At 45.7% G+C, this 13,865-nt stretch overlaps 1 protein-coding gene across 1 annotated transcript in view; it reads right to left on the bottom strand.

The window, feature by feature from the left end:
• EXT1 (exostosin glycosyltransferase 1) overlaps positions 1–13,865 on the bottom strand; it is a 258,520-nt gene that overhangs the window by 9,104 nt on the left and 235,551 nt on the right. Inside the window, exons 5-8 of the mRNA XM_010988434.3 lie at positions 9,775–9,907; positions 7,499–7,617; positions 5,474–5,569; positions 2,128–2,217 (exon numbers count right to left, since the gene is read on the bottom strand). Coding sequence (XP_010986736.1) covers positions 2,128–2,217; positions 5,474–5,569; positions 7,499–7,617; positions 9,775–9,907 — 438 coding nt within the window. The remainder of the gene's footprint in view (positions 1–2,127; positions 2,218–5,473; positions 5,570–7,498; positions 7,618–9,774; positions 9,908–13,865) is intronic.

Genomic DNA, 13,865 nt, shown 5'->3' with positions numbered 1-13,865 from the left:
CTGTTTTCTTTTGAGAATTTGCAGCAAGCCAGATAAATGTAAATAACTATAAACCAACTGTATCTAATACCTTTGATAGGACACCATTTCAAAATCTATCCTTAATACGACAGAGAGGCATTTAAACCAGCTCAGACTCCTTAGAGAGGAAATAAAGTGAACCCACATCTATTCCTCTGAAAAAAAGAGAAAAGAGAGATCCTTGTCCCTCCACCATTTCAGGCAACACGACCACTCCACTGATCAGCCAGAAAGGTGAACAGACTGCCAGCCTCTTAAATTTACACCTCATGTTCAAACCACGCTGACTTCTAACTGCTCCACGTACAACACGTGCTCCTCCCAGCAGGCACTGAGGGGCCGGAACTGCTATTCTTTGGAAAGAAATTCCCTAGACGTTGGATACATCAAGGCAGCTGAAAGGCACTTCACCATGGGACAGGGAGAAATAAATCCTAGAGGGAGGCCAACTGCCTTGTGCTCAGGGGAGGATGTGAGATGAATCAACGCTTCAGGTTATAGGATAACGACTGATGGATATGCCGTGGCTGTCCTGACATTCCACCACGGCAGTGTGCTGCTCTTCCTGCACTGGCCTCCAGGATCCGCTCTCCACTCTTCCTGTGAGGCCCTCGTCACTCCCCAGGCGCCTCTCTATCTCTTGTGGGGTCCTTGAGCCCCACCCACCTCCCCAGGCATCCTAAAGCCCTTCATTTGCATCACCTGGTTTGAATTCTGTTTGCTGCCAGGACTCTGATGGCTACAGGCAGGAACTGTGTAATCAGAGGACCTGGCATGGAGACCCGGACAAAGAAATTCCTCAGAAAATACTTGTTGAACGAATGTGCTCCAGGAATGCCGCCCTTCCTCACGGGGAAGCGGGAGAGAAAGGCAAGCTGGAGGGTCTCATGCCCCGTGGTCCACAGCAGTCTTTCTCTTTGAACGTTAAGTGTATCTCCCCCTTCCCCCCTCCTGCCGACTCACACATGACTCAATTGGCTGTGTGTTCACACTTTAATCTGCTCAGCATGCACCCCTCCAATATCATTCATTCACTGAGTATTTACAGAGCTTGGGCTGCCCAGAAAGACTTTTACCAAGGTGAGGCCCAGGCTGCTCTGTCCTGGGGTGATTGATGCTGCCCTTACGCATCACGCCTGCTCACCTCCATCTGATGGGAACTGGAAGTGTCCGTAGAATCTGCAGACACAGAGGCTGCTAGCCTAACACTGAGCCCTGGCTACGTGGGCAACGGGCCGTTAGAGTCAGACTGGCCAGCAAAGTGCCAGTGACTATGAGTAAAAAGGAAAAAAAGAAGGCGTATGGTGTAAGTTGCCAAGTCTCCACGCTTTTTAGCGGCTCCCGTTAATCACATGTTTTCCAATGCACATTTTTATGGAACTGTCTTTGGTCCCCTCTACGGTTTTAAATGAGGTTTCAGAGATCAATGCTCATTCGAGTTGTAAAAATTGGTTTTCTATCATATCTATCTTTCCCCTTCTCTCTCTCCCACTCGCACATGCTTTGTGCAATCTTATTTTTGGCACAAATAACCTGAACATCTGAAATAGCAGGGCTCTCCAGCTCAGCCTTAAAGTGAAACTGTTTGCTCTTGTGTGGGTGAAAGAAAATAAGTACTTTCAACCAAGACAGAAGAGCTGCCGTTGGAACCTGGAAGAGGGTTCCCTACAGAGGCAATGCACACTGGCACAGGGTTAGGAGAACCGGGGGAAGATGGGCTCGGGGCAGCGTGGTTTCAAGAAAAGGCTAAGCAGGTGCCCCTCCTGCTGCCCCTTGGTCCTTCTGCTCACCTGCCCGCAGCTGTGCTGTTTAAAAACCAAAAAAAGAAGAAGAAGGGGAGGCAAGAGGGGGGAGGTGAGGCAGAGCCATGCAAATGAGGAGCCAATTAGCAGAGGAAATAAAGGGAAAAAATGCCTGCTCGGGGTGCCAGGTGGTGGCAAGGCGCTAACGGGAACCGGGTTGATTAAACCCAACTCTGCGGGAAGTTCTGAAAACCGTTCGGGGCTGGGCTTGGCCAAGGTGAGGGCAGAAGAGGTGCCGGCACATTGCGGGTCGGAGGCAACTGCCTGCAGGGCCCCGCGCCCCTCCTCGGGTGAGGGTGCTCACCTCCGTGGTTGAAAGCACGGTGTCCTCGTCCAGGCTGAGCACGGCGTCTGTGACAATGTTGTCATAGGGCAGGAAACGGCTGCTCATAACCTGGGAGTCGGGAGAAGGCGGCAGGAGGGAGAAAGCAGGGAGAAGAGAGGTGCACTTAGAGTCTTGTTTTCAGGCAGAAAAAGCCCAAGTTATATTTGCATCAGGAAATCAGCTCATCCACAAGCCTCATCTCAGATTCGGTTTACAGGCCTCAGAAGCTACCGGAGGACTTGCACATTAAAGGATGGGAAGTGCCTACCATGACCCATCTCTGGGGGCTCAAGGGGCATGTCTGCAGCATGAATGGCTCCAGGGTCTGTTCCCACACATCTGTCAACTGGGTCAAGTTTTTTTTCCTTCCTCTGGCTTCCAAAATAAAATAAAACACAAGAGCGTTCAGCAACCCTTTTTGCACAGGGCTCCGAAATCTCAGCCTGCAGCGATTCTCCTGACCCTGTTTACTTGTCCACCGACTGACGCAGAAGCCATTAGTGCCAGCTTAGTGATGCCCTGACCTTTCCTGTGTTAAGCCTACGGGGGGAAAGCTGCAAAGACAGGGCCTATAAATTCAAAACAGAATTTCCTAGCCAAAGCAGCAAACGCATCCGTTTTAAACTCCAGGCTCGACACAGTAATTTAAAATGGGGGATGCAGAGAACATACGACTTCTTTCCCAGTTCCAGGCCCGACCAGTGAGTTTAAAGGGATCCATTTCCTTTTCCTGCACCAGCTTCGTCAACAAGAGCTCAGAGACCACGAGCCAGCCGCTTGCACGTGCTAGTGCAGGAAACAGGCTCGCGTTCCAATGCCTTGGCTCAGCTACATTCCGAAAGCTGAATGGACGCACATGAAAGGAGCCAATGTCCTTCCAAAGCCAGTCCTGAGTGAACTGGGGTTTCCTTGTTGGCTCATTCAAGAAATATTTAGCTACCAGGTGATAGCCCGAACCCTTCCAGAATGAACAAACATGACTAGGAAATGACCACGACTCGAGAGTTTTCCTGTCTAGTGGGGACAGTGAGAAATAAGTCACAGCACAAAGCACAGTGAGTCACCATTCATCAGGCGCCTGCCAGGTGCGTCCACCCTCCTAAGTTTATCTCCATGGAGAGTATCAAGCCAGGTGACCCTTCTAGCTAACCTGTTAGTTAGGTATAAGGGCTTCTCCCATTTGCGGAAGGAGGGACTGAGGCACAGAGAGTTAAAGACCTGGCCTTCGGTCTGACTCCAGAGCTCACAAGACAAGCCAGGACCATGCTGCCCCCCACCTCTCAAGAAGAGTAGCTGACACTCACTGAACCTCACTGTGTAACAGGCCCAGCGCTGAACGACTGGAATGCAGTCTCTCACTGAATCCTCAAAATGGGCGCAAGTCTTAGCCCAGGTTCCCTGAAATACAGAGGTCGTGGCCCACGCAGGCCAGTGGCCAAGCTGAAGGCTAGGACACAACACATGGCCAGAAGCCCAGACGCAGGTAAGGCCGGGAGAACGTGAGGAACCTTGCAAGACATATCTGATAAAGCCTGCGAGAGAGGTGCTATTATCAGCATCATAATCGTATAAATACAGGCACCGGGAATGCTCACTGGGAATGAAAACACAGAGTCCATCACTGAGTCTGTGCATAAAAATGCAACATGAACCCTCGGAGTCAGACTGGCTCCTGTTTGAATATCCTGATCTAGTCAAAGAAAGACTCATCTACTGGACAGAGAGCTAGTCACCCGCAGAAGCATAAGAAACAAAGAATTCCTAAGTTCAAAGTGAAGAGCAGCATCTGAGCACTGTTCGGGGCCTCAGGCACTGGAACTGGGGAGACAGACATATGGGGTTGTAGGCAGATTTCTGTGCGCCAGTCCCTTATGTGAAACCACACCTGTTCATAAGATGGATTCATAAGGGGAAGTCAGACTGACGCCAAGAGGTATGTGATTACTCTATTCCCACCTTTCCTCATTAAATGCTTACCAAGCAGCCCTCTGATAACCCCATGGCTTAACTCCAGTCCCATGAGGCTGTGACTAGCTTCGTCATACTCCTCCCTGTATTCTGACATGCTGCACGGTGCCCAGCCCATGGCAGGCAGCCCTACACTGGAACTGAACAGACAATGCCCTGATCACCTTGTTCACACGACAGTTACAGTTCTCACTGGATCTTGTTGGACAATATGAAACCGACACCGACAGCAACCCAAAGGATGATTTCAAATGGTTCAACCAAATTAAATGGACAGTTTTTACTCTGGCTCAGAGAGGTTTTACTTAGTGTGAGACAACCTCCCATGACCTAACTCTCTGGGGACTGAGAGGGAAAGTCTCTTAGATGAAACTGCTTCATCAGTCTCAGTGTCATTTGATAGAGACAATTCCGGCCCAGGGGGTAAGATCTACAAGAAAGCAACAAGCGGAAGCTTGAGAAAAAAGAACTGATCTCCGGCTGCCAAGAGTGGGTGATATTTCAAAGGGGTGGTAGCCATATGAGCAAGGGCTTAAAGAACACATGGGAATCGTGACAACAGAGAGGAAGGGATGGTCAAGACTTACAGCCAACGGGAAAGACAAAAATTAGAGGCAGGAAGGGACACAGTGCAGGTCAGATAACTGTGAATGATCACATTTGTAGAGGAAAAGCAATGAGAGAGAAGACCGGAAAGGCTGGCTAAGGCCAGACTATATATACCTGGACTCAAGTGTGAATGTAAAGCATCAGCAAAAAGAGTCCCTTAAGGGCCATGGGATGACTGAGAAGATCATTTGGTTCTAGGAAAAATGAGCTGGAGTATGGAAGCAGGGGTCCAGCTAGGTCCTGAGAGTCTCTGATGGAGACATCAAAACAAAATGAAGGTGGAAATGCCCTTGTTAAGATCAGTGTGAGGGAGAACCACTATTCTGAAAGACACAACTAACTCAGATCAGTCAGCGAAGGAAACCTCATGCACCATCACGGCCTCACCTTCATCCTCATCATTTCTAGAAAGACGAGTCTTGCCAGGCCCTGAATTCATTTATTCCTAATAGTACCCCTTGGGGTAGGTGTTATCATTTCCATCCTGTACATGAGGAAATGGGGGCTCAGAGACAGGGTCACACATCTCCTAAAGAGTTAGTATTAGGACCCAGGAGTCCCAGATTCTAAAGTTGATGGCTGTCCACGCTGAGGACATTCAGAGACAGGTTCAGGTTTAGAAAAAACAGTCCAGGGCCAGCACCACCCAGCAGCAGGAGGAAGACATCTAAGGCCAACACCCAAAGGGCCCCGTGGAAGGAACAAAGAGTCCACGTGGACCCCACAGTTCAGCCCCCGCTCGTCCTACCTTGCTTTCTCCTTCGATGACGATGACAGGCACAGCAGTGGCAGGCCAGCGGTGCTTGGCTGGTAGGGGCTTGTCACAATTCCAGAGAACTATGATCTGAAAGGGACAGGGGGTCATTAGGTGGCTCGGTAAGACTGGATTTATGCAGGCCTCCAACCCAAAGTTTCTTCTTACAGACAGAGAGAGGGGATATGGAGATCTAAGCGAGGCAGAATGGCAGGCATCAGAACTAAATTTCAAGCGAGTCCAGTCCCACTGAACCCTCAGAGCCTGATCACTTAACAACGAGAGCGAGGACACAAAGAGTAACCTAAGAAAAAGCTGTGTCAAGCGGGTAGGAGAAAGCTGGGGAGAAATGAAGCAATTTCAGGGTGGCTGGCTCTTAAAGTGGTTTCCTAAATTCTGCTGTCTTATGATGACGAGTAAGATAACAACACTGAGATAACAGCCCTGATCAAATTAAACAGAAGTGCGCGCCGAACATCTGCTACGAGCTTGCGCTACACCAGGCAACGTGGGAGAGAGACGAGAATTCAAGTCAGAACTGGAGTGAGCTCATGTTTTGGATTCTCCAGGATGGCTGCTGATTTTAGGTGATCTAATTATTTCCAATGCATGCATTTAGCTCAACAATGCATGCTTCACCGTAAGTCCACTCTTTTCTCGGGCATGAACTTTCTCGTGCAGTTTACAATTCAGAAAAACCACTGCTCAGAGTATGAGAGCAATGCTAATTTGGAAAACATTGTCACCACAGATATAATCTTCTGCTCCCTATTTTATAACTAGTCACGGTCACTGTGAAAGAAAAGCGGATGCCTCCTGACACCAACCAGTCTGTTTCTGCTGTTGGAACGTTTCCTGGGTCCTCTCAGTAGCCTTTCTGATGCTACTTTATCATTTTGACATTTGGAAATGATATTGGTCTGCAATTCTCTTTTTTGGTGGTGTCTTGGCCCGGTTTTGGTATCAGGGTGATTGGTGGCTTCATAGAATGAGTTTGGGAGTATTCCCTCCTTCTCAGTCTTCTGGAAGAGTTTGAGAAGGACTGGTATGAGTGTATGAGTTTTTTTTTTTTTTTTTTTTTTTTGACTTTTTTTTTTTTAACATTTTTTATTGAGTTATAATCATTTTACAATGTTGTGTCAAATTCCAGTGTAGAGCACAATTTTTCAGTTGTACATGAACATATACATATTCATTGTCACCTTTTTTTCACTGTGAGCTACCATAAGACCTTGTATATATTTTCCCTGTGCTATACAGTGTAACCTTGTTTATCTGTTTGAGTTCTTCTTTGTATTGGTAAAATTCCCTGGTGAAGCCGTCCGGTCCTGGACTTTTATTTGTAGGGAGGTTTTTTATTGCTAATTTGATTTCAACTGTAGTGATCAGTTTGTTCAAGTGGTCAGTTCCTTCGTGGTTCAGTCTTGGTGGACAGTATGCTTCCAGAAACTTGTCCATCTCCTCTAGGTTATCCATTTTGGTTCCATATACTGCTTCATAATGTTCTTGTATGATATTCTGTATTACTATGTTACTTGTAATTTCTCCATTTTCCTTTCTTATTTTGCTTATTTGTGCTCTCTTTTTTCTTCTTTGTGAGTCTGGCCAGAGGTTTGTCGATTTTATTCAATTTTTCAAAACACTAGCTTTTGGTTTGATTGATTTTTCTATTGTTTTTTTAATCTCTATTTTATTTATTTCCTCCCTGATCTTTATTATTAAAGTGCTTATCTATTCTTTAAAGAATATCTTGGTGTGTATATATGGACAGATGGATGGGTGTATGTAACTTTACAGGCAAAGGTCTCTTTGTAACCCACCCCTTACCTGTACTACATTTCACTTCCAAGAACCTCTGAGCTGAAGAAAAGGGCACAACAAGGCATGACACATGAAAGGGGGGTAACAGGCACGACGTTAAATGAGTCCCGGGGAGCCCAGTGTGGTGCAGGTAAGGAGTGGGCGTCTCTAGTCCACTGAGCTTGAGGAGGCAGGCGCCGCTGCCCTCCCGCCACTCACCTGGGCACAGTACTGGGATTTGGCTGCAGCCACGAGAAGTTTCAAAACTGGCTGGGACTGAGAGACCAGGGGGGTCACCGCGTGGATGACTGCAGTGAATTTGGAAGGGGGCTTTAAACCTGCAAGAGAAAGGGCAGAGATGAAGCACCTAATGAAGCCCTGAAAAACAAGACTTAGGAAAGCGTCCCTCCCTGCTCTGCCGCCTCACCCTGGAGCTGATGGGCTTCTCACATAGCTTCCCTCCGCCTCTTAAGTCTCGACAGAACAGAAACAAGGTGAAAAGCAGCTAGTTAACTGCTGCCTGAGTCTAGGGACCTGGATAATTTACAGTTCAATGCCCGTTTCCAGATTCCCCCTTTGATAGTCTTTCCCTTCCTCCCTTGAGGATGCATCTTTGATCTCCCTTCTGCTTTTTAGGCCCCCAAAGCCTAAATACGCACATATGCACGCACACACACACCCTACTTTCTACTCCAGTCACTTACATCTCAGTCTGGATTTTAGTAAACGTGCTCTTTCTTCCAAGGTATTTGCATATGTCTGATTCATATTAATTCTGTAGTTAAGGAGGTTTTGCCTGACTCATACTATTTCAAACATTAACTATCAAGTAGGAAAGGTTGAAAGAACACCCAGAGCCTGGCTGTCTAGGTCTGTAGCCCAGTTCTGACACTTAATGGTGGGTGGGAGCTTGGAAAAATTTCTTCACGCTCCGTGTTTCCAGCTGTGCAGTGGAGCTGACGGCAAGAGCATCAAACTTACGGGGTTGTTATGAGAATTAAATCAAATGAGGTGATGCACACAAAGCACTTAGGACAGGACAGAACAGACAGCAGGTGCTCAGTGCGAGCTCACTGCTGCCGTCACAGCCGTCACGGGCATCACCACCGTTTGTCTGGGGTGGAAGGCGCCGCCCTCCCAGGAGCCCCTCTGTGTGCTGTGATCCAGGCCTCTGCCGCCCGTGTGCCCGGAAGCCCCAGGCAGGAGGGGGACATAAATGGGCAAAACAGCAACTGCCACCAAAGAGCAAGAGGTGGGATGGCTTCTCCCCTAGATGAGTTTTTCCATAAGAACTCGCCAAGAAACTGGAGACAGGCTGAAAAGTCTTTGAAAACTTCATTCGTTTAGACCCACTACTTACACATTCTAGTAGTTTAAGTGTGAACAAGGGAGTGCAGGGACATTCGAGGGAAGCTTGGACGGTGACTGGATAAAGGAAAGAGTCAGACTGTGTATACACGTCAAAGGATCATACGAATGTTTTGCAGAGCAAATTGTATCATCCACCTAGTACTCCGATTGCAGGTTAGAAAGAGGCTAACTTTCCTACCCTCTAGATACGCACTCAACGCTTTGCCAAGTAGGAAAAATCAACATAATGGAGGGCGTGCCTTCCCTTTTGACCAGTGAGGACAAGACGCTGCTTTTAGATTTTCCTGTGATCGTTTAAGAAGCATCATTTGCACACTTCTAACCACTAACTCCACATCAAAAGCGGGAGTCTTTTGGCCGTATCAACTTGAAAAAGGCTTTTTATCCCAGGGTTCCTCAAATGTGGGACTGTGAGTGAGAGGAAATGTCTGAGATGTTATGAACACTTAGAGCAGGTGGGGCTCCAAATACCTAACTGTCTGTGGCAGGAACAGGAGCCTCTTGTCAAGCTTCTGCCTCTGCCCGTCCCCTCTTCCCCATTATGACCAGACTAAAGGCTGCTTGAGAGCAGAGTCTGTAACTCCTCTGACTTTTCATTTCTACCCGCTAGCGCTGCATTCACATGGCCCAGAAAAGGACACTGTGGATGCCAAATGACTGAATACGTCTGCCCCTGGTCGTAGGGTCTTAAATCTGTTCTCCTTTCCCTTTATTCGTTCTGTTTATCCTTCAGTATGAGACAGAGAAACTGGGGACTGTGGGGAGAAAAAAAAAAAAAACAGGGAGAGCTCTTCTAGCTCCATTTTATAGATAATGAGACTTGAAATGACAGCTAACCCACTGTCAACGTTCGAAGTGATCTGTAATTTGGGGAGCCTATTTCTCAAGAAGAAATGACTTCACTGAATATAAAGTCGAGCTGCTCAGATAAGAAAGGAGTCTTTCTCACTCTGCAACGCTTGGCTGGATCTAGAATTCTTGATCTCAATACACCATTTATGATGGGGCTCTCGAAGGCAATTTCCAACACAGGATGTTCTGAAGATGCCACCACAGCAAAGGAAACTCAAGGGACAACGTCTGGAGGGTGAGCAGGAGTAGCTGCCTAGAAGGCACTCACTTACCTAAATTAGCATAGTAGTATGGGAAATCTCCCAGGTAAGATGAATACTGCGGTAGGACGAACAATCCTCCAGGATGTTTGTTCCATATTAAACTGTTACGTGATATGTGCTTGAATATTCTGTCCTGAATAATCTAGAAAATGAAAACAATGCATGGCGAGGATGAGACCCTGAGCATATTTGAGAAGAAACAGAGTCAATCCGACTCATCCAAATCTGAAGGATGCTGGCACTCAACGTAGGGTAACCACCCCTCCCCTCCCACCCCATTCTCCACTGATAAAATGTCTGGGACACAAAGAAAGTGCCAGAGCAATGGAAAGAGAGTGAGAGAGAGGAGAGAGAGATGAATTATGGCTAACCAAATTTCCTAATTAGACTTCAGTTTCCCCATGAAGTCCATCTCGTCTTTCTACAATAATAAGCCCATGCTCATTTCAAAGTAGAGTGTGTGGAAGACTTTCCTTGATGACTGAGCGTCTAGCAGCTCTTCTAGATCCACCTCAGGAAGATGTGCTCCCAGTGCACAGAGATGTGCATGTGGAGACAGCGCTGGGAGCAGACTGAGGGCATGGAACATTCTAGATGCAGGTTTTGAGCTGTTCCTTTACTTCAGGAGGCAGATTTATTTGCCTGACATATTTCAGTGTCCTTTCAAATTCAACTGTAGGACTTTGGGGTACTAGTTAGTTGAAGTTTTTTTTTCTATCTTTCATCTCAAAAAGCAGTGAGTTAACAATTGCTCTAAACATCCTACATAATAGGACAAGAACCGTGGCATAGGAAGACTAATAATAGCCAAGCTAGTTCATTAGTTTCTTTGGACTTTAAGACCTTGCAGATCATTAAATTCTACATTTAGAGTCAAACACTCTCCCGTCCTAAATCATTTGTCAGATGAATGTGATTAGTCCACTTTACAGATTTCTCTCTGTTACTTTCAAACTCTCATAATTATACCATCCACTCATTAAGGTATGATTCTGCAAATAATTAACTTGATACAGAATTTCATGTTTTCAGCAATTATTTTTTGTATTTAAAAAAAAAAGAAGAAAAAGCCTGGCATATGTCTCGAGAGATTTAAGACCAAAATCTTCATTTTCCAGGTCCCCATTTAATGCAATGTGACTTTAAGGACGGACCATTTTAAATGGAGTTTTATCATTTGCTAAGGTTATTAACACTCTCATCTCATCCCACATGGTGACTAGACAAGTAATAAAGTGAACTACACTTATCTTTGCAAACCTTATCATGTTTATATTTCTTAATGAGAGAGAAGAAAGGAAGCAGGGAGGAAATTTAGAAGAACTCAAATATCTTAGTTCAATGGTATCTGCATTTTTTCTTTTCCCCAGATCGAAATTGCTCGTTTTGAATGGCCTGGCAGAGGTTTCTAATTCGGGGAAGATTTTAGGAACCTAGATAAAATGTTAATGTTTGCTCTTTGTGGTACAACGGAGATGTGTTAAAATGCTGTTGTCTAGGCATTTGTTAGAAGAAAACTGTCATGGTTGTGAAGGGTTTTAGCAATTTCACTTTGTACATCATTTTCCCCAGTTTTTAATTATTTGTACCTTCCAATTCTACTGTCTACTTACTCTCCTTTATAGTTTCTCATTTAGATCCTTTCTTTTTTTGCTTTCCAAATTTATGTCCCTTCTGGCATGTGGTCATGTAAATACGACTGAATATCAAGATACAGACACACTGACATTCGACAGCATCGTTAAGTCCGACTTACATACAAATGACATGGAACTCAGAGACATCACACGCTGGGTCACCACTCACTTCGGGACTCTGTGTGGTGTGATTCTCAGTGTCACAGACTCTTTCTGGCTCAGTGTCACAAAACTGTTATCTTTTTGAATTCAGGGATATGATCAGTTATAGTATTCTTCTGAAATACCAAAAAGCATTTTATACTCTCTTCCAGTGGATCTTGACAGAACGGTATCAGCAAAGGTTTAAGAGCAACAGCAAACATTGAATTCAACCTGGGTCAAGCCATTTGCCACCTCTGTGTCTCACTATCCTCATGTGTAATAAGCAATGAAGATATCAGATTAATTGTAACAACCTCTCAGAATCTGTTAGGAATAGCTGTCTAAGTCTTTATACATGACACTGGATTTTTTTTTTTGCCTTAAAACAAAAAAATCTCATTCCTTTGTTCACTTTCTAGGTACGGATTTTCCCATTTTTATACAGCTATAATATCACAGATATCCTATATTACAGATATTTTTCCATATTATTAACAGTATTCATGGTTTACTTATCCTAAGTGACCAACTATGGTGTAACTGTTTCCAAGCAAAGCAATGAACATCTTTATAGTTAAAACTTCCCACATTTAGGACTGATGCTTTAGGGCTCTGTCAAGCGGCACAGAAACTTTCAAGGCTGTTCCTGTGTACTGCCAAACGTCTTTCTGAAACATTGATGTCCACTTGCCTTATCAACAGTTTGAAAGGAGATGGATCTTATTTCACCAAACAGAAAGGTCATTTTGTCCCTCTCCTAATGTCCACTTCTCCCTCCTGCTACACTGGACAGCTCCCAGGATCCTCCCTGGCACTGAGTGCTCACCCCTGATCATTGTGAAGAAGACATCACACTTAAAGGTCGGGGACTACCGAGAAAATCAGCACACACATAACCAACACACACATACATGCAAACACACACACACACACACACACACACACACACACACACACACAAACACACACACACACAATTTTTCCTAATTGCCCCAATGGCACCCTCAATACGGAAAATATTTCTTACTAATGGGAATTCAAAGGGAAGAGCGGCAGGCTCCTTATTTTTCATGTTTATGTGCCATCTGTTTTTAAAATAATGGACTATTGGTTATAGGCTACAGTCACTCTGTGTGACCCTGACTTGGCCTTTTGACCAGTGCGATGTTACCCAATACACACAGTGCTGCCATGTGCCACCTCGCTCCAAACCAAAGCAAACTTCTACTTCTGTTCTCTCACTGATTTTCAACGTTCACTGACAAAAGCACCAGCGACACTGTGGTTTGAACATGTACAGTTAGATGACTGAGGAGAGAGCTGGAGAAGAGCTTATAAAACTCCACTAAAAATGTGCTTTCCAAGCTACCACGAGCTGTTTTCAAATGTTATTACAATTCTGTGTCCTTTTCTTTTGCTCAGCCTGATTCTGAACGAGCTCCTAGGGTTCAGTCCTTAGTGCCAGGTGTTACTGGCGTGAAATACTCTCACAGATAAGGGAACCCACGAAGGAACCCTGCCATTGCAGCACTCTATCACTGTCCTTACCAGCACTTCTCAACTTGAACAAAAACATAAGCTCCAAAAAGCCTACCAGCTCTTCTTTAATAACTCCTTAATTCCGAGACACCGAATCAGGAGATTTCAATCAGACTGGAAATACTAGCCAGATCCCCAGCAGGACAGAGCGCAGCACGAGCGAATGTACGAGCTGCCTGGCCCGGGCACGGGGCAGAGGGGTGAGGCGTCCTGCTTTCAGCTGTGTCTGAGCACGACCTGCAGCTCCAAAGCTCATAATCTCCGAAGAGCAAGTAATTCCCTTCCCGTGACCCAGAACACAGCACAGAAGGAGGAGCCTGAGTGCAGAACATTCCAAAAGCAAGGGATCCTCAAACCTGTGCTGTCTAAGGGGGACTGAAGGAGCCTCAGACCGTGGGCCCTCAGCAGGGACTGCAAGGACTTAAATGTCTAAGTTCTAAGCCAAGTAGGAATCTTTGATTTGTGACAGTTACATCGTTCGTATGAACATACTGGCTGTTTATTTGTCCCTGTGGATGGCATTTTCCGCTTTTTTCTCGGCTTTTCTGTTTACATTGGATCCTGGGGTAATCTGAGCTCTGAATTAGAAAGGGAAACCGGATGGTATCTCTCACGCAATTCAGTTCAGAGGTCAAATTGTTACAATCCAATTTTGGAACCATACAAGGAGATTTTGACAGTTGCTATAAATTTGAATGAAGCGTATGGTTTGGAGTGTTTTAAAAACAACTGCATCTCTGAAGAACTGCACGGCTTAAATCCAAGGGGAAGAAGGCCTTT

The sequence above is a fragment of the Camelus dromedarius genome, chromosome 20 (assembly GCF_036321535.1).
Source record: "Camelus dromedarius isolate mCamDro1 chromosome 20, mCamDro1.pat, whole genome shotgun sequence".
NCBI classification, from domain to species: Eukaryota; Metazoa; Chordata; class Mammalia; order Artiodactyla; family Camelidae; genus Camelus; species Camelus dromedarius.
Note: the sequence above shows the minus strand (reverse complement) of the source record. Positions and strands in the feature narration are given on the sequence as shown.